This window comes from Mirounga leonina, unplaced genomic scaffold (genome assembly GCF_011800145.1).
Source record: "Mirounga leonina isolate KUSES-001 unplaced genomic scaffold, KU_Mleo_1.0 Mir_82, whole genome shotgun sequence".
Classification (NCBI taxonomy): Eukaryota; Metazoa; Chordata; class Mammalia; order Carnivora; family Phocidae; genus Mirounga; species Mirounga leonina.
In genome coordinates, this window is record NW_023270825.1 from 14,546,979 (window position 1) to 14,565,886 (window position 18,908).

The 18,908-nt window shown below is 36.3% G+C and overlaps 1 protein-coding gene across 1 annotated transcript in view; it reads left to right on the forward strand.

Annotated features, from left to right (window-relative positions):
* Nucleotides 1-18,908, forward strand: part of EML5 (EMAP like 5) — a 168,523-nt gene that overhangs the window by 89,823 nt on the left and 59,792 nt on the right. Inside the window, exons 16-21 of the mRNA XM_034992521.1 lie at nucleotides 359-452; nucleotides 1,581-1,681; nucleotides 7,127-7,329; nucleotides 7,943-8,054; nucleotides 9,320-9,447; nucleotides 14,429-14,570. Coding sequence (XP_034848412.1) covers nucleotides 359-452; nucleotides 1,581-1,681; nucleotides 7,127-7,329; nucleotides 7,943-8,054; nucleotides 9,320-9,447; nucleotides 14,429-14,570 — 780 coding nt within the window. The remainder of the gene's footprint in view (nucleotides 1-358; nucleotides 453-1,580; nucleotides 1,682-7,126; nucleotides 7,330-7,942; nucleotides 8,055-9,319; nucleotides 9,448-14,428; nucleotides 14,571-18,908) is intronic.

An 18,908-nucleotide genomic window follows, 5' to 3' on the forward strand; every position in this document is an offset into this window, starting at 1 on the left:
GTTCTTACAGTAAATTTAATTGAAGTAAATCTTTCCTTCTTTATTTTCCTTTCCTTCTCATTTTAAAATCTCTTTTTTCCACTTACCTTCCTCCTTCCCTCCATTCTACTCTGGTGGAGAAATAAGGAAAACAAGGTCAAAAAAAGATGTTGACAATATTTAGATGCTTTAAGAAATTATTCTTCCCCTGCTTACAAATTCTGGTTCTTTTTATAGCTATGTGTGTGCATGCTTAACATTTAACATCATTTTATACAATTTTAAATATGGTGCTGTGGTTTTAGAATATGTACTGAATGGTTTTTATCTTCTGAATGTTAATGGTCAGTCTCTCTCTCTCTCTCTCTAATTTTTATAGCGGATGGGAAACGCTTGGCTTCAGTTGGAATAGATGATAGCCACACTATTGTGCTGTGGGACTGGAAGAAAGGAGAGAAACTTTCAGTAGCAAGGTGGGGAAAAATCTTGATATCACACTGGCAAAATAATGAAATTACTTAAAAGTTTTTTCAGTTAAAACAGTTTTGAAATCAAACAAACGTAACCTTTTTTTTAAATTGCTGCTGTCTTTATTACCATTGAATAAATAGTATAATCATGGTAAAAAGACAAATGATTTAAGAATTCATTAGTAGGTTTATCCCTTGTGAACCTGCTTTTACTGTAATAAGACACTGGAAGTAGCTGTTATCTAAACTTTTAATTTATAGGGAAAGTGAATTCTGTACAGTAAACTACGATGTAGCCATTGGAAATGCTCAAATCTTATATTTGAGTGACAGATGATACGTACACATGTATATCATAAAGAAGCTATAGATTATGTGTATTTTCTGTCACATTTTCCATTTTCTAAATTTTCCACTAAGCATGTATTATTTTTATAATAAAAATATTAACAATTGCTTTAAAGGAGGAAATAGTCAAGTGTCAGATTATTTTTTTTAACATCCTATTGTGTGACATTAAAGCACTTTTAAAATAGAGATAAATGCTTTTTTCAGTACATAGACAATGGCCAAATAAAACATAGTTTAAGAGGAACTTTGTGTTTGGAATGGCTATATTAAGCTGTAAAAAAGTATTATAAAAATTTTTTCTGTAACTGATTCATGCCACAATTCCCTATGCAGAGTACTATAGTAGGTGCTATCCAAAAGAAGTTCAGTTCTCACTTTCCTATGTTTGGAGATTACGTTGAGAAGAATTAAATTAGGGACGCCTGGGTGGCTCAGTCGGTTAAGCGTCTGCCTTCGGCTCAGGTCATGATCCCAGGGTCCTGGGATCGAGTTCCGCATCAGGCTCCCTGCTCCGTGGGGAGCCTGCTTCTCCCTCTGCCTCTGTCTCTCTGTCTCTCATGAATAAATAAATAAAATCTTAAAAAAAAAAAAAGAATTAAATTAAAATTATGACAAAATAACAAATGTACAAATGCATGATTACATAGCCCAAACCTGAGAGATAAGTGGGCGAAGGATTCAGTAATGGAGTAATCAAAAATAGGGTATGGATTATTAGGCAAAAGATTATTATAGGAGAGATTTATCTTCAGAGTTAAAACATTTTGGTATTTTTTTCAGAGGGAGTAAAGATAAGATTTTTGTTGTAAAGATGAACCCATACGTGCCTGATAAATTAATTACAGCTGGAATTAAACACGTGAAATTTTGGCGTAGAGCAGGTAAGGAAGTTCTTTTTTACTCCTTTGAAAGAAATTATTACTTTTAAAAGTGATTTAGCTAAGTGCAGTGCAGTATTCTAGATTGGGTCCTGGAACAGAAAGGAGACATTAGTGGAAAACAGGTGAAATGAGTTCAGTTAATAGAAATGCACCAAACATATTGGTTTCTTAGTCTGTAGTTATGTAGGATGTTAACATTAGGGGGAATTGGGCAAGGAGTATACAAGAATACTCTGTTACCTTTTTATTGTTTATGAAAATCTAAAATTATCCAAAATATTTGTTTTTTCAAGTGATTCACAACTGTCTTGATATATTTTAAAGAAATGTAAGGTTGATTTTATTGTTATTTATTGATTACATTAATGTAGTATTCATATTTTCAAAAGGGTTTAACTTGGGGCACCTGGGTGGCTCAGTAGGTTAAGCATCTGCCTTCAACTCAGGTCATGGTCTTGGGTCCTGGGATTGAGCCCCGCTTTGGGCTCCCTGCTTAGCAGGGAGTCTGCTTCTCCCTCCCCCTGCATACTCCCCCTCCTCTCTCAAATAAATAAATAAAATCTTTTTTTAAAAAGTGTTTAACTTAGGAGATTAATCAAGTGATATCCAGACTCCTTTCTTCTTCTGTTAAAGACATGTTTTTTAGTATAAACTGAAAATGAAAAATTTTGTAGAAGTTCTTTTATGCTATAAAATGATACAGAAACGGAATGTTGTATAACTAGTCATTTGTAACTGTAGATTAGGAGCTGTGGAAGTTCATATTTTAAAATAAAAAATGTCTCTTTTCTAAATAAAATAGTACACTTACAAATTCCACCAGTTTGATATCAAAGTCTCAGCATACTTAAACCTTTCAGATAAAATACACAAATATAGGAAGAAGTAAAACATAAATAACAATAGTTTTAGTGAAGACATTTCCCAAGTTCAAGTTACTTTCAAATTGTAAACTACATAGAACATGAATTGATTTTCACACTGGATTTAATACTTTATCACAAACTCATCAGATCAGTGTATATACATTTACAAAGTAAAGTATTTTCACATTTTTATTCCCATATATTTAAATAAAATTTTAGAATACCTTATTTATCTAGAATTGCAAATACCAAGCAAGTAATGCTTATTATTTCTGTCTTGAAAAAAAAAAAAAGCCTATAAATTTCTTTGAAATAAGAGCCAATGGAAGTAAATAGCCTTAGAATGAAGAGATTTACAATTGAATGACTTTTTTTCTTAAGTTTGATTAGTCATAGTAGACCTGAAACTGAACCATAAAGATAAATGTTAAAACTTTGATGTGCCTTTCAACCTTCCTTACATCTGGGGCTCTGATCCACGGAGTTCACTAGCAGACTGAGAAATAAGTAACCTCTTTATTAATCTGAGTAAGTGCTAAGCCTCTAAATGCATAACTTGATGTAAATTAAGTAAAAATGGATTCGGCCTAAGGCTAAAAGGGAACTTCTTACCTCCTGTCTCAGAACTAGGCTTTGAGAATTCCAACTCATAAATTATTAAGCTGTCCTCTAAGAAATTTGAACTCTATTCCATGGTTGGTAGAGGCAGGCAGCCACGGAAAGTTTTTGAGTGCAGTGATGATGTGACCTTGTACGATAGGAATATGCTATGCCCTGTCTATCAGAAAACCCAATTGATTATTTAAACTGGCAGTGGCAAACTCTTTCTGTAAATGGTGAGACAGCAAATATTTTAGACATCCCAGGCCCAAGGACACAATAAAAAATATTATGTAAGTACTTACAGAACAAGAATGAAAACTCTTTCCCTGCTTTATACCCAGTTGCCATTAACTGGAGACATTGTCTCCAAGATCAACTTGCTGCAGTGAAAGGGACTGGCAGTTTGGGCCAGAGGAACCATAGTCATGCCCCAATGACACATAGGTCCTAGTGTGTTCTTCTTCTCCCAGACAGCCCTACTTTCTCACTTTGGGCAGCTAGCCAGAGTTAAGGCAACTCCTGGGGATTATAATTCCACTGCTAGGTGCTCAGCAGTTGCCATTAGCAAAGTCCTCAAATTGTAGATCGCAACCAGCTTAGTCCCTGGGCAGCTGCTAGTTGGAAGCCAAATGTCAGGGAGGCAGGCTCTGGGAGTAGAGGAGGAAACAGGCATGGCTTCTGTAGCTCAGAGTGCTAACTTATGGGCTCCGTACAAACGCAGGTGGTGGCAGGGCTTGGCCCACAGCTTGTAGTTTGCCTCTCCTGCTCCAGATAGACGGTCTGTGCTTTAGGGAAAGCCAGTCCCTTCACTTGTGTCCTAGATCCTTTCTCTTCTCATCTGCTCAAGAACATCAATCCAGTTCTTCCCTTTCTCCCCTACATCATCACTTTTCCCTCTTACTCTTTCCATTCAGCATACAAGTATGGGGTTATTTCTTTATCTTAAATGAATAAAACCAAATGAAAACCCTCCTTCAACTCTACCCTCAAGTTGCTAATCAGTTTCTTATATATGTACTATAATACCTTTAGACTGTTGTTTACATGTTCATTTTGCAATTTATCTTCTCCTTTCTCTTGAGAGAAGTCTAACCTGTTGTTTTTTTTTTTTCCCTTACCACTCTACTTAGTTACCCTTACAAGTTCATGAACTACTCTGGCTGCTATGTTAAGAAAAGACAGGAGTGTCTGGGTGGCTCGGTCGATTAAGCATCTGACTCTTGATTTCGGTTCAGGTCATGATCTCAGGGTCATGAGATCAAGCCTCATGTCGGGCTCTGCACTCAGAGTCTGCTTGAGACTCTTCCTCTCCCTCTGCCCCTTCCCCCATTCATGCTCTATCTCTAAAGTAAATAAATAAAATCTTAAAGAAAAAAAAAAGGCAGTCTTCTGTGTACATTTGGAATATGACCGCTTTTCATCATCTTCCATGCTTACCACCCTGGTCCATGCCGCTCTTATCATTTGCTGAGATGATTGAAATAGCCATCTAACTCTTTTCTTCCTTGCCATTCTCTGATGTACTCTCAACCCAGAAATCAGAATGAACCTATTAATAAATGATATGCCAGATTTAATTCCACTAACCACTTCCCATCTCATGCAGAGTAAAAGTTAAATCCTTACGATGGCCTATAATACTGCCTTTGACCTCTGTGGCCTTATCTCCCATTACTACCGCCCTTATTTTCTTTGCTACACCATGCTGACCTCTGACACTGTTCCTTGAAGGTTCATGTCACATTCCTGTATTTGGGGGCCGTTGCTGATCCCTCTGCCTTGAACAGAAACAGAGCAGAGAATTTTGTTGTCTGTTTTGTTTGTAGCTCTACCCCAGTGCCTTGAATAGTGCCTGGCATATATATTTCTTGAATAAAAGAATGAGTGAGTTCAATTGGAAAAAAATGGGCAAAAGATATCATCAGGTAATGAATGGCCAATTAAATTGGAAAATATGACAAAACTCATCAATGATCAGAGAAAGGCACATTAAAACTACAATAAAATTCAGTTGGTATTTCATATCCCCCAGTCTGACAATACCAACTATTTCTGAAAGGTGGGAAAGAAGAACTCCTTTCACTATTAATGGGAGTGTAAGTTGGTGTATCAACTTTGTAGAACAGTTTGGCAACAGATGATACCTCTTATCTATATGCTTTCCCTTCTGCACATACACTGTGGTCATTCCTAGGCATTCCTAGAGAATCTTGCACTTGTGTAGAAGAGACCTTTACAGGAACGTTTAAAGCAGCATGGAGCACTGGGTGTTATATGCAAACAATGAATCATGGAACACTACATCAAAAACTAATGATGTAATGTATGGTGACTAACATAAAAAAAAAAAAGCATTGTTTTCAATAGCAAATGCTTGGAAACAACTTGAGTGCCCATTAATAGGAAAATGAACAGACTGTTAGGTTCATGTAATGGAATGTTTATATAGTTATGAAAATGCATAGTGTAGAGGTATAAATCAACATATATAAAATTTCATAATGGATTATTGGTGATAAAAGCAAGTTGCAAAGGAATACAGTTGACCCTTGAACAACACAGGGAGTTAGGGCGCTGACCCCCTGCACAGTCAAAAATCTGCATATAACTTTTTAAAAATATTTTTACTTATTTGTTTGAGAGACAGTGAGAGAGCACGCACAAGCAGGGAAAGAGGAAGAGGGAGAAGCAGACTCCCTGCTGAGCAGGGAGCCTGACACGGAGCTCAATCCCAGGACCCTGGGATCATGACCTGAGCTAAAGGCAGACGCTTAACTGACTGAGCCACCTGGGTGCCCCAAAAATCTGCATATAAATTTTGACTCCCCAAATTCTTCTAATAGCCTACTGTTGACCCAAAGCCTTACCAATGACATAAACAATTAACACACATTTTGTAAGCTATATTTATTATATAGTGTAATCTTACAATAAACTATAACAGAAAATATTAAGAAAATCACAAGGTAGAGAAAATACATTTATAGTACTCTGTTGAATAATGTGCAAAAATGGACTTTTGTAAAGGGCGCCTGGGTGGCTCAGATGGTTGGGCGTCTGCCTTCGGCTCAGGTCGTGATCTCAGGGTCCTGGGATCGAGTCCCGCATTGGGCTCCCTGCTCCTTGGGAGCCTGCTTCTCCCTCTGCCTCTCTCTCTCTCTCTGTCTCTCATGAATAAATAAATAAAATCTTAAAAAAAAAAAATGGACTTTTGTGCAGTTCAAATCAGTGTTGTGCAGCGTCAACTGTACATGTAAGATGATATTTATAGAAAATTTTAAAACATGAAAAATATGACATTTTTGCCTAAGACTTTACAAATAGTAGTAAAATGTATTAAAGAATGCATGAAAGTAATCCACATCACATTCAGAATAATAGGGGGTGAAGAAGGGAGATGGGATTGACATCATGCTTTGGTTGTTTCAGTAATTTTGTGTAGATTGAGAGGGGAATGTGTTCCTGTAGTATTTTTTATATCTTTCTGTTTTCTTAAATATGTCATAATAAAAATTATGAAGAACAATCAAAAGTGCTGAGGATTGATCAAAGCCGACTTAGTGTACATGTTTTTATCCAAAGAGCTGTGGCCTAAAAGCTGCCATGCATATGGCTGTCTCAGCCAGGCAAGTTACTGATTGAGAGACCTGCATTTTTCTTTTTTTAAAGATTTTATTCATTTGAGAGAGAGAGAGAGAGAAACAGCATGACAGGGGAGAGGGTCAGAGGGAGAAGCAGACTTCCCGATGAGCCGGGAGCCTGACGTGGGACTCGATCCCAGGACTTTGGGAACATGACCTGAGCCGAAGGCAGTCGCCTAACCAACTGAGCCACCCAGGCACCCCGACCTGCATTTTTCTTTTAAAGTTTCCTTACTGTTACACATTTAAACAATTACAGTAGGAAAGAAATTTTATCACTTTAGAATTTTATACCTTTCAAAAGTGGTACTTCTCTGATATTTTTTATGAACCAGGGGGAGGACTGATTGGAAGAAAAGGCTATGTAGGCACACTGGGGAAAAATGACACGATGATGTGTGCGGTGTATGGATGGACAGAAGAGATGGCTTTTTCTGGGACATCCACAGGAGACGTGTGTATCTGGAGAGATGTCTTTCTTGTGAAAACAGTTAAAGCACATGATGGGCCAGTGTTTAGTATGCATGCATTGGAAAAAGTAAGTATTCTGAAGATATTTTTAAGTTAAACATAATTTGATCATGGATTATAGAGCATTTTCACGGGTAAAGGAATATTGTCTTTCTGCTTAGCTGAGCCACCCATTAATAATCTGTGAACCAGAGTCTTCCTACCTTCTTTTATTCCTCTTTCAAACTCCTGAAGATAGTGAAATGGGTCTGCTGTTAAAAAAGAAAAAGTTTAACTTAATATTTATTAATCTCTTTCTGTGTCAACAATTGCTTAAGTGCTTTATTATCACCGTATCCTGTGAGGTAACTAGTCGTGATCCTGTTTTTGAAGGATGAGGTTATGAAGCTTCCAAGAGAAAATATGTATCTTACTGAAAGTGTTAGAGCTACCTTATGGTTGCAGATTACAAACCTTGATTCTTAAAGTCCTAAAAGTAGATTGTTTAGTGTCCCTGTAAATATTTTTGCAGATTCTGTGCTGATATATAAAAAAACCCAATTGATTCTAATGCTGATTTGTTCACAAGCTGTAACTTTTAGCTGTTAATGTTCTTTCCTCTAGAATTTTTCAGCATACGGAAGGTTCTTATTTTTAAAAATATTTAGATCTTTATTAACTTGAAGCTTTTACTTTCAAAGGGATTTGTAACTGGAGGAAAAGATGGTGTAGTAGCTCTTTGGGATGACTCCTTTGAAAGATGTCTCAAGACCTATGCTATAAAAAGAGCCGCTTTGGCACCAGGATCTAAAGGTGATTTGAGGGCGCCTGGGTGGCTCAGTCGGTTAAACATCTGCCTTCAGCTCAGGTCATGATCCCGGGGTCCTGAAATTGTGCCCCACGTCGGGCTCTCTGCTCAGTGGGGAATCTGCTTCTCCTTCTCCCTCTGCCTGCTGCTCTGCCTACGTATGCTCTCTCATTCTGTCAAATAAATAAAATCTTTAAAAAATAATAAGTGATTTGAGATTTAATTTCCTTTGTAGGATAAAAGATTAATTGCTCATTAACATGTGTGGTCACTGAGGTGGAACACATGGACTACTTTTCCCGTCTTTACTAGATAGGCATCAGAATTTAATGGGAGAAGCCATTTAACTAGAGCCACAATCCATGCTGTCCTTTCAAAAATTTATTTTCTTTGATACAGATGATAAAATATTAACCAAGTACAAGATTATTCATGGTAATTTTGATCATTTTTAATGTTTCAAAGAAAATTGCCACATGAGCATCACACTTACTACCAGTCAAGAATTTGTTTTTAAGCTTGGCATTTTGTTTCACATTTGTTTTGTTGACCTTGCCTGTCTATCCCTGCATGCCCACCCTTTTACCCTTTCTTTCAGTGTATTAAGGTACTACATCACACTGTCTCTGACCTGCAGGCCTTTCTGTATGCTATTACTTTGCCTAGAATTTGCCCTTTCTCCTCCCTCCTGCCTCCTCCAGTTACCTGACCACACACTCATTTTTCAGATCTCAATAGGGTGATTTCTAACACTTCCATCTCCCCTCCACCCCCTCAAAAAAGGGAAAATTCCCTTACAATTGTCCCTCTTTCAATACACTCCTCACAGAGGGTCTGTTTTCTTCATTGTATGGTCTGTAAGGGCAGGAGCTGTCTCTGTTACGTTTACCAGACATCTCGGAAGCCTTCCTAGGATACAGTAGACATAAATGAATCAATCTTAAGTTGAATTGAATTAAAATTACCAGAATATTGTAGGTGCTCTAAGAAGGTAAGGAGGTGAAGGAGGAGGGGCAAATATAAGAGGAAAAGAAACAGTCATCAGAATAGTAGTAAAAGATCTGGGATAATAGAGAATTATAGTATGTTTTGAGATTAGCGATTGTTTTGAGATTAGTAAATTCAGTGCATTTATTAGAATACTTAAAATACAGGGAAAAGCAACCTTGTAATGTGATTTTCACTGTCCAAATAGCATCGTTGGCAATATGTACATCTTTGTATTCTAGTAACTTTAAATCTAGAAGAACATCTCCATTTAACATTTCAGGTCTTCTCTTGGAAGATAACCCATCTATACGTGCCATATCATTAGGACATGGTCATATTTTAGTTGGCACAAAGAATGGTGAAATACTAGAAGTGGATAAAAGTGGCCCAATAACACTTCTGGTCCAGGTAATTTGAAAAGTTAATATTACCTTTTTTCTCTTTGTATGCCATTGATTCAATACCGAAGAGCCAAAGGTTAACAGTAGTGAAAAATAATGCTAAATTAATTAGGGAAATATTTGATAACATATACCAAAACATTTTAATTTAATTACAGCTGAATGAATAGATACCAGTAAATAAATATGCATGTTATCATGTGGAATAACTGCCAATATTTTAAGTAATTTCTTATAGTAAAGCAAGAAACCAGTGAAAAGAAAAAACAGTTGTAATTAATTTAACCAAGTCAATTTATTTCATATTTATTTTTATTTCTTTGAAGTATATTTGTTGAACCTCAGGCAGTTGTTTTCTTTGAAACTCTTTATTTTCATTATTAAGTTTCTAAAATAAATGAATGTGTGCTAAAAATTTTATTGCTGAAAACATCACTGAAAATATTAATAATAAAAATCTAGCAATATAAACACTTGTATGGTAAAAATATAAAATGAAAGAGCAGGGTCAGCTGATCCTTAACATTTTTATCAGCAATGCTGTTACATTTCCTATATGTATTGTTTTTCTGAAAGTAGGGAGACAAATCAATACTATAAAACTCAGCAAATGAAGTAGGATTTACCCTATTGAAAGTGTCCCCCTGCAACTCTATATAGTAACACCAATTTTGAGTTTACCTTTTATTCTGAAAAAGAATTACGTTCTTTCTTATTACAGACTTATTTTTTCTCCAAACCCCACTTCCCCCTCACCTCACTTCTGTTAAAACACCACAGAGCACACATAGAGGAGAACACTGCACATGCTTTAATGTTTATATAAAATCCTGATGTGCCAAGGAGAATTTGTAAGCAAATAACAAAATGTTTTATATTGAATTTCCTGTCAAACGTTGGTGTCTTACTCTTTAACTTCAGTCACATAATATTCCTTTTAAGTAAAAAGATGATGGAGTCATGGTGTTTAACATGTTTATGATCTCTTAGAAAATACTAGCACAAGTACACTTTTACAGATGAATCCACGGACAGAACTTTTCAAAAAGACAATTTTATAATTGTAAAAAAAGGTTTGAAATGATAAATGACATCCTATTATTTTTTATATTATAGTGTGTAAGATTTTAAATATCTACTGTCTGTCTCCTAAACATCAGAAACAAGACAAGGATACCATGTCTCACCATTTTTGTCCAACATTGTGTGAGAGGTCTTAGCCAATCTAGAAAAACATTATAAAGTGTAAGTGTTGGAAACAAATGGATAAGACTGTCACTATTTGCAGATATTATAACCCTATACCTTGGGTCTTCAAGAGAATAAACTGAAACATTATTAGAACTAATTATGAAGTCCTGTAAAGTGAAATTCAAAATCAGCATGTAAAAATCAATAGCATTTCTTCAAATCAGCAATAACCAGTTAGAAAATATGATACAAAAGTGGTACTCCCAAAGAAAACTATACAAGAACCAGGAAAAAATATGCAAGATCAGTGTTAAGAAAACTATAAAGTTTACTAAAGACCTAAAAGAGCTAAATAACTTATGAATTCAATATGATCGTAAACCAAATCCAAATGAGATTTTTCAGAAATTCTGGGAAGAGTTTTCAAAAATCATCTAGAAGAAAAAAATACCCAAAAATAGTCCAAAAATTTTTTAGAAACTCCATGCTAGAAATAAGATAATATAAAACTATAATAATTGGGCGCCTGGGTGGCTCAGTAAGCATCTGCCTTCGGCTCAGGTCATGATCCCAGGGTCCTGGGATCGAGTCCCGCATTGGGCTCTCTGCTCCTTGGGAGCCTGCTTCTCCCTCTGCCTCTCTCTCTCTCTCTCTCTGTCTCTCATGAATAAAAAACAAAAAAACAAAAAAACAAAAAAACTATAATAATTAAAAGTGTGGAGATATACAGGGAAATGCAAATCAAAACCACAGTGAGATAGATATCACCTCCCACCTGTCATAATGGCTAAAATCAAAAATTCAAGAAACAACAAGCATTGGCAAGGATGTGGAAAAAAAGGAACACTTGTGCATTGTTGGTAGGAATGCAAACTGGGGCAGCCACTCTAGAAAACAGCATGGGGGTTCCTCAAAAAATTAAAACTAGAACTACCCTGTGATTCAGTAATCATACTACAGGATATTTACCTAAAGAATGCAAAAACACTAATTTGAAGGGGTACATGCGCTCTGTGTTTATTGCAGCATTATTTACAGTATCCAAATTATGGAAGCAACCAAAGTGTCCGTCAGTAGATGAATGTATAAAATAGATGTGTGTGCGTATATATGTATATATATGTATATATATATGCACACACACAATGGAATATTATTCGGCCATAGAAAAAGAATGAAATCTTGCCATTTGCAAGATGACAACGTGGATAGAGCTCAAGAGTATAATGCTAAGCAAAATAAACCAATCAGAGAAATACAAATACCATCTGATTTCACTCACGTGTGGAATTTAAGAAACAAAACAAATGAACAAAGGGAAAAAAATAGAGACCAAAAAACAGACCCTTAACTACAGAGAACAAACTGATGGTTACCAGAGGGGAGGTGGTTGGGGGATGGGTGGTATAGATGAAGGGGATTAAGAGTACACTTATCTTGGTAAGCACTGAGTAATATATAGAACTGTTGAATCACCTGAAACTAACACCATATGATTATCTACACTGGAATTAAAAAAGTGTGTAGATGTGTGTACACAACAGAAGTACATTCAGATGTATAAAAAAACCCATGTACAGCATTCTTTGTAGCAGTATTTTATGGATCAGTTTGGGGAGTAGCATCTCTTAACAATATTAAATTATATCCATGAACATGAGATCTTTCCATTTTTTTTTAGATCTTTAACTTTTTTCAATAGTTTTGTGGTTTTCAGTATACAGATCTCACAGTTACTTTTTTAATAACAGACCTCATTTATTCTAATAGTTTTTTAGTGGATTTTTCAGATTTTCTCTATATAAGATCATGAGCTGCAAATATAGTTTTACTATATTCCCTTTCCAGTCAGGATGGCTGTTATTTCTTTTTCTTGCCTAATTATCCTGGCTGGAATCTTCAGTACAGTGTAGAATAGAAGTAGTGAGAGCATCCTTGTCTTGTTTCTAATTTTAGGGAGGAAGCATCCAATATTTTACCATTATGTTTAAGTAATCTCTACACCCAACGTGGGCTTGAACTCACAACTCCTTACCATTAAATTTAATGCTAACTGGATTTTTCAGATTGAAGAATTACTTTTTTTCAGATTCTTCAGATTGAAGAATTACTCTTCTGTTCCTAGTGTGATGCAAGTTTTTATCATGAAAGATTATGTTCATTGTCAAATGCTTTGTCTACTGAGAGATGATAGTGTGGTTTTTATTTTATTCTATTGATAAGGTGTATTACATTAATTGGTTTTCACCTTTTAAACCAATCTTGCATCCCTAGTTGGTTGTGGTTTATAATTGTTTTTGTATGTGTTGGAATCAGTTTGCTCTTTTTGAGGATTTTAGCATCCACAGACTGTCTTTAAGGGATAATTGGTCTATAGTTTCCTTGTGATGTCTATCTGGTTTTGGTATCAGGCTCATCTTGGCTCCGTAAAATGATTTGGGAAGTGGTCTCTCCTCTTTGATAGTCTTTTTCCCTGTCCATACCCAGTCACTAAGTCCATTAAGTTGCTGGCTGATTGCTCTACTGTTTTCAACATTTACCCCAGAGCATAAATTGCTCCACAGATTAAACTAATCAAATTCAGGCTCCCTAAAAGGGACAACATTCCCTAGATTAGTGTTTGAGATTTATTCTGACTTGAAGCAGTCTCCTCCCAGGTATCGCTGAGATTGCCCTGGTTCTGTTGGACAAACTCACTGGCCTTCAGTTTAGCTTATATAGCTAATAAGTACCAGTTACCTCCAATTACCTTTCATCACAACCTTCATTGTTTTCAAGAGCATCTTTAGGCTTGAACTTTTCTACACTGTGTAATAAATGAAGTCATTTCCTTTGAGAAGAGATTAGGAGCTGTTTTACTGCTTGCTTCTTCCCCAAGGCACAATCTCTGATCCAAGGCTCTGGAGTTGAGGGTGAGGACAATGGAGTGCTCCTTTCTGAGTGTCCGTTGCTTTAGAAGCTGAGTGCTCAGTTTAAGGTGGGGGTAGTAGGGAGCAGTAGCCCTAGGTCTTCTTGAATTGATATTGAAGCCCCAATATTCTTAGTGGCATGACCCCCAGTGTAGAGCCTCCCTCTCAGAATAGGAGTGGGCAGAAGGGAATTCCTACCTGTGTGCAGCACTCATCAAGGATTTAGCCTCTAGCAAGTAGCTGGGGGCAGGATGAGAAATGCCAGTCACCTGCCCCTTCTGGGAAGACAGTCCATTATATTAGGGGGGAGGGAGAGAGAGTGCCCACACCCTGTGTTCTTGGTTACATCAGACTGGTGTGGACTTTTCAAGTCCGTGAGTTGGAAAGAGGGAGGAAAGGAGTGGGTCTCAGTTCAAATACTGCAAAACTCCCATCATTCTTACCAGATTTTAGCAGATTTTTTGAATAAATGTTTCTTTTGTCATAACTCCTTAGAACCATTTCCAGAAACCTTAATTTTTTTTTATTAATTTCATCTGTTTCACTGGGGAGCTAGTCTGCAGCACTCCTTACTCTCTCATAAAGGAAGTTCCTCCTGTATGGTAATTTTTAACATTCCAAGGCAGCCAATTCCTATTCTCTCCACTCAGTGAAATTTTAGGATTTTAAATTAATTTTGATGGTAACTTGATTATATTGTAATTGTGAAGATAAAGTTGATACAAAATTATTTTAAGGTATATTCCAAAGATAAAGAGAAAAGTTTATTATTAGATTACTCTATTATTCATTATCCTATCATTATATATTGTCAGTTGTTGTCTGTAGTTTTCTTCTACATACACACATATTTAGGTTAAATTGATCTTAACTGTGTTTTCTTTGTAGGGACACATGGAAGGAGAGGTGTGGGGTTTGGCTACACATCCTTACCTGCCCATCTGTGCTACTGTAAGTGATGATAAAACCTTAAGAATATGGGATCTCTCTCCTAGTCATTGTATGTTGGCTGTCCGGAAACTGAAAAAGGGTAAGAGGCTCTCAGGCTTGAACATAGATTAAGTTGTCATAGTTTTCTAACCCTCACAAATGTAAGAAAGCAATAGTAGGTATATAAAAAAGACTTTAAATATTCATTCCATGTGCACTTGCTCATGATGCTTCTTAAAGAAAATTAATTTTACCCAGTCTTTGCTATGGGACCTCCTCTGATCATACCTATCCTGAGCTAGTTTGCAATGTTATGTTGGAAAGAAAAAAATACAAGAATACAAGAAGAAAACAGAAGCTAAATTTTCCACCCTTTGTGATTATGAAATACGTGTAATTCATAATCAGAAACTAAGAAAGAAGGCTTAATTTAAAAAGGGATAGCAGAATTGAAGGGAGGACATTTTAGGGTGAAACAGAACTGAGCACATTTGTAGGAGTCAAATGAAGCTAGCCTATCAGTATAGAGAGATTAAGGGGTTCCATTTTTGGAGCAAGGCAGATATTATTAACCTAGGGCAAATGAGGATGTACAGATAACTTCACATTTCTTAATGAGCTGGTAGGGAATGTTATAGCATGGAGGCATTGAAGGAGGAGCTCTTGTTGAAAAGGTTGAAAATTGTGACTATAAGAAATGAGAATCGGCAGATGATGGAAAGGATTGTCAGGCCATAATAAAGGCCAAGTTGAACTTAGGTAACATGAATTTGTAATTTAGTTACTTTATTTTTATTTCCATCTATTGACTTAAAAGTTAGAGTCTATTCTCGTCTTCTAGTGTTACTGTATTTAATATTTGTACTTAACTAAAAATCTAAAAATAATCACAATCTCTAGAATAATTGAACCCCAATCACTGCCCTGTCTCTCTCTCTCTCTCTCAGTTATGAATGTCCAGCATTTTCATTCTTTGGTGGTTTTTTCTCCCTGAGAACTAGAGAAAATTACCAAATATTATCGCAGTGGTTCTGTATTGAATTTTCCACGTGAAGGTTTACATACAGTAAGATCACAAAACCACAGTCACACCTTTGTCTACATAGGAAATCACGGTATCAAATATTCTTTTCTTCACAAGGCCATAGGAGGTCCTTACCAGTCAAATTTGGAACATACTTGCTTTTAATACCCCTCAGATTTTCTTTTTTTAATTGAGGTATAATTGATATACAGCATATTAGTTTCAGGTGTACAGCATAATGATCCAATATTTGTATATATTGTGAAATGATCACTACAATAAATCTAGTTAACATCCATTGCCATACATAGTCACAAAATGTTTTTTTTTTAAAGATTTTATTTATTTATTCATGAAAGAGAGAATGAGGGGGGAGGGCAGAGGGAGAAGCAGGTTCCCAAGGAGCAGGGAGCGCAATGCGGAACTCGATCCCAGGACCTGGGATCATGACCTGAGCTGAAGGCAGACGCTTAACCATCTGAGCCACCCAGGTGCCCAGAATGTTTTCTTTTTATGATAACTTTTAAGATCTCCTCTTTTAACAACTTTCAAATACACAATACAATATTATTAACTATAGTCATCATGATGTACATTACATCCCCATGACTTACTCGTTTTATAACTGGAAGTCTGTACCTTTTGACCCCCTCACCCACTTTGCCCACCTGTCAGTAGCAACCACCAATCTGTTCTTTGTTATCTATGAGCTTGTTTTTTTTTGTTGTTGTTGTTTTGTGTTTTGTTTTTTTTTAAAGATTTTATTTATTTGACAGCGAGAGAGGGAACACAAGCAGGGGGAGTGGGAGAGGGAGAAGCAGGCATCCCGCGGAGCAGGGAGCCCGATGTGGGGCTCAATCCCAGGACCCTGGGATCATGACCTGAGCCGAAGGCAGATGCCTAACAACTGAGCCACCCAGGCAACCCTGTTTTTGTTTTTGTTTTTGTTTTTTAGATTCCACATATTGATCAGATGGTATGGTATTTAGCAAGTTGTCATTCATTTTTATGAATGAATAACATTCCATTGTGTGTGTATGTTTACGCACCATTTCTTTATCCATTCTTCCATCATTGGGCACTTAGGTTGTTTCTGTATCTTAATTATCGTAAATAATGATGCCATAAACACGGGAGTACATATATCTTTCTTTGAGTAAGTGTTTTCATTATCTTCAGGTTAGTACCCAGGAGTGGAATTACTGCATCATATGGTAGTTCTATCTTTAATTTTTGAGAATTTGGGGTTTTTTTAACCCCTCTTCAGTCGGATGTTATTATTTAATGCAGTCAGTGTCTACTTAGGTCTATCTATGCTTATACATTTCTTTGCTCATATTTTCTTCTTGTATCTCAGATATTTTTTCTTTTATCATTTTTTTCTAAAATATAGTCTTAGAAGGGGGCCTGGGTGGCTCAGTCAGTTAAGCGTCTGCCTTCGGCTCAGATCATGATCCCAGGGTCCTGGGATCAAGTCCTGCATCAGGCTCCCTGCTCAGCGGGGAGTCTGCTTCTCCCTCTCCCTCTCCTTCTGCCTCTGACTCATTCTCTCTCTCTCTCAAATAAATAAATAAAATCTTAAAAATAAAAAATACATATAGTTTTAGAGTTTCTTTAATAAAGACTTCTTTGTCTGAACCAGTGTCATTTCAGGTATAGGGTGGTAAGAGTGGTCTGTTGCAGCAGCAAAAGTATTTTATCATGGACATTGTAATTTTTTTTTTAAAGATTTATTTATTTTGAGAGAGAAAGAACATGTGCGTGCGTGTACAAGCAGGGGGAGGGGCAGAGGGAGAGGGAGAGAGAATCCTTAAGCAGACTCCCTGCTGAGTACAGAGCCTGATATGGGGGTCCAATCCAGGACCCTGAAATCATGACCTGAGCAGAAACCAGGAGTTGGCCTTAACTGAGCCACCCAGGCACCCCTGACATTGCAATTCTTAAAAAGCAAGTTTGTTTTTTGTTGTTGATGTATAGTTCATACATAAGTTACATTAGTTACAGGTATACAACATAACAATTCAGCTTCTCTGTACATCATGCTGTGATGTAGCTACCATTTGTCATTATACAACACTATTACAATACTATTGACTGTATTCCATATGTTTTCATCCCTGTGACTTACTCATTCCATAACTGGAAGGTTGTACCTCCCACTCTCCTTAAAAAGCAAACTGATTTTTATTAAGCTTTATTATTATTGTTTTAAAATTTTTGATAGATGGGGTTTTGCCACTCTGGGTGAATTATTACCACCTCCCTCCCTGCCTTTGGTATACTATTACTCTGATTATGTTTTTATTTTTTTACTCTCATTCTTTAATGCTAATTTAACCTCTTCTGGAGTTCTGGTTGAGAGTTACTATTCCCCTCGTTTCTGTCATTCTCTTATTTTGTTCTGTAGTTCTGTACTTCAATAACATTATGCATGTGCTTCATTTTTTACTTATTCTATTTAGGATTTGTTGTGCTTCCTGAATTTGTGGATTTATGTCTTGCATCAGACCTGAAAAATTATCTTCCAGTATTATTGGCTGCTCCTAGGAATAGATCTTTGTATTAGGTTATGGAGAAAACACATAATTCTGTGTGTTTGTTTTTAAATATTCTTCACTTTTATTTTTGTCACCATTGATTCAAAAGGAAAATACGTGAGGGGAACCCTCTTGCACTGTTGGTGGGAATGCAAACTGGTGGAGCCACTGTGGAAAGCAGTATGGAGGTTCCTCAGAAAGTAAAAAATAGAACTACTTTATGATCCAGCAATTATACTACTAGGTATTTACCCAAAGAATACAAAAACCCTAATTCAAAGGGATACATGCACCCCAAAGTTTATAGCAGCATTATCAACAGTAGCCAAATTATAGCTGAAGTGTCTATCGACTAATGAATGGATAAAGAAGATGTGGTGTATATATATATACACATACATACACACACACACAATGAAATATTACTCAGCCATAGGAAAAAAAGAATGAAATCTTACCATTTGCAACAACATGGGTGGAGCTAGGGTTATTATGATAAGTGAAATAAGTCAGTCAGAAAGATAAATACCATATGATTCCACTCACATGTGGAATGTAAGAAACAAATGAGCAAAGGGAAATAAAAAGAAAGAGGCAAACCGAGAAACAGGCTCTTAACTATAGAGAACAAACTGATGGAGGATGGAGGATCCAGAATGGAGGTGGGTGGGGGAATGGGTTAAATAGGTGATGGGGATTAAGGAGTGCACTTGTGATGAGTACCGGGTGTTATATGTTAAGTATTGAATCACTATATTGTACACCTGAAACTAATATTACCCTGTTAACTGAAATTTAAATAAAAACCTTTAAAAAAAGGAAAATAGGTGGATTTTCTTAACTTTAAAAGGTTATGTGTGGTTTTATACTGGTTGAG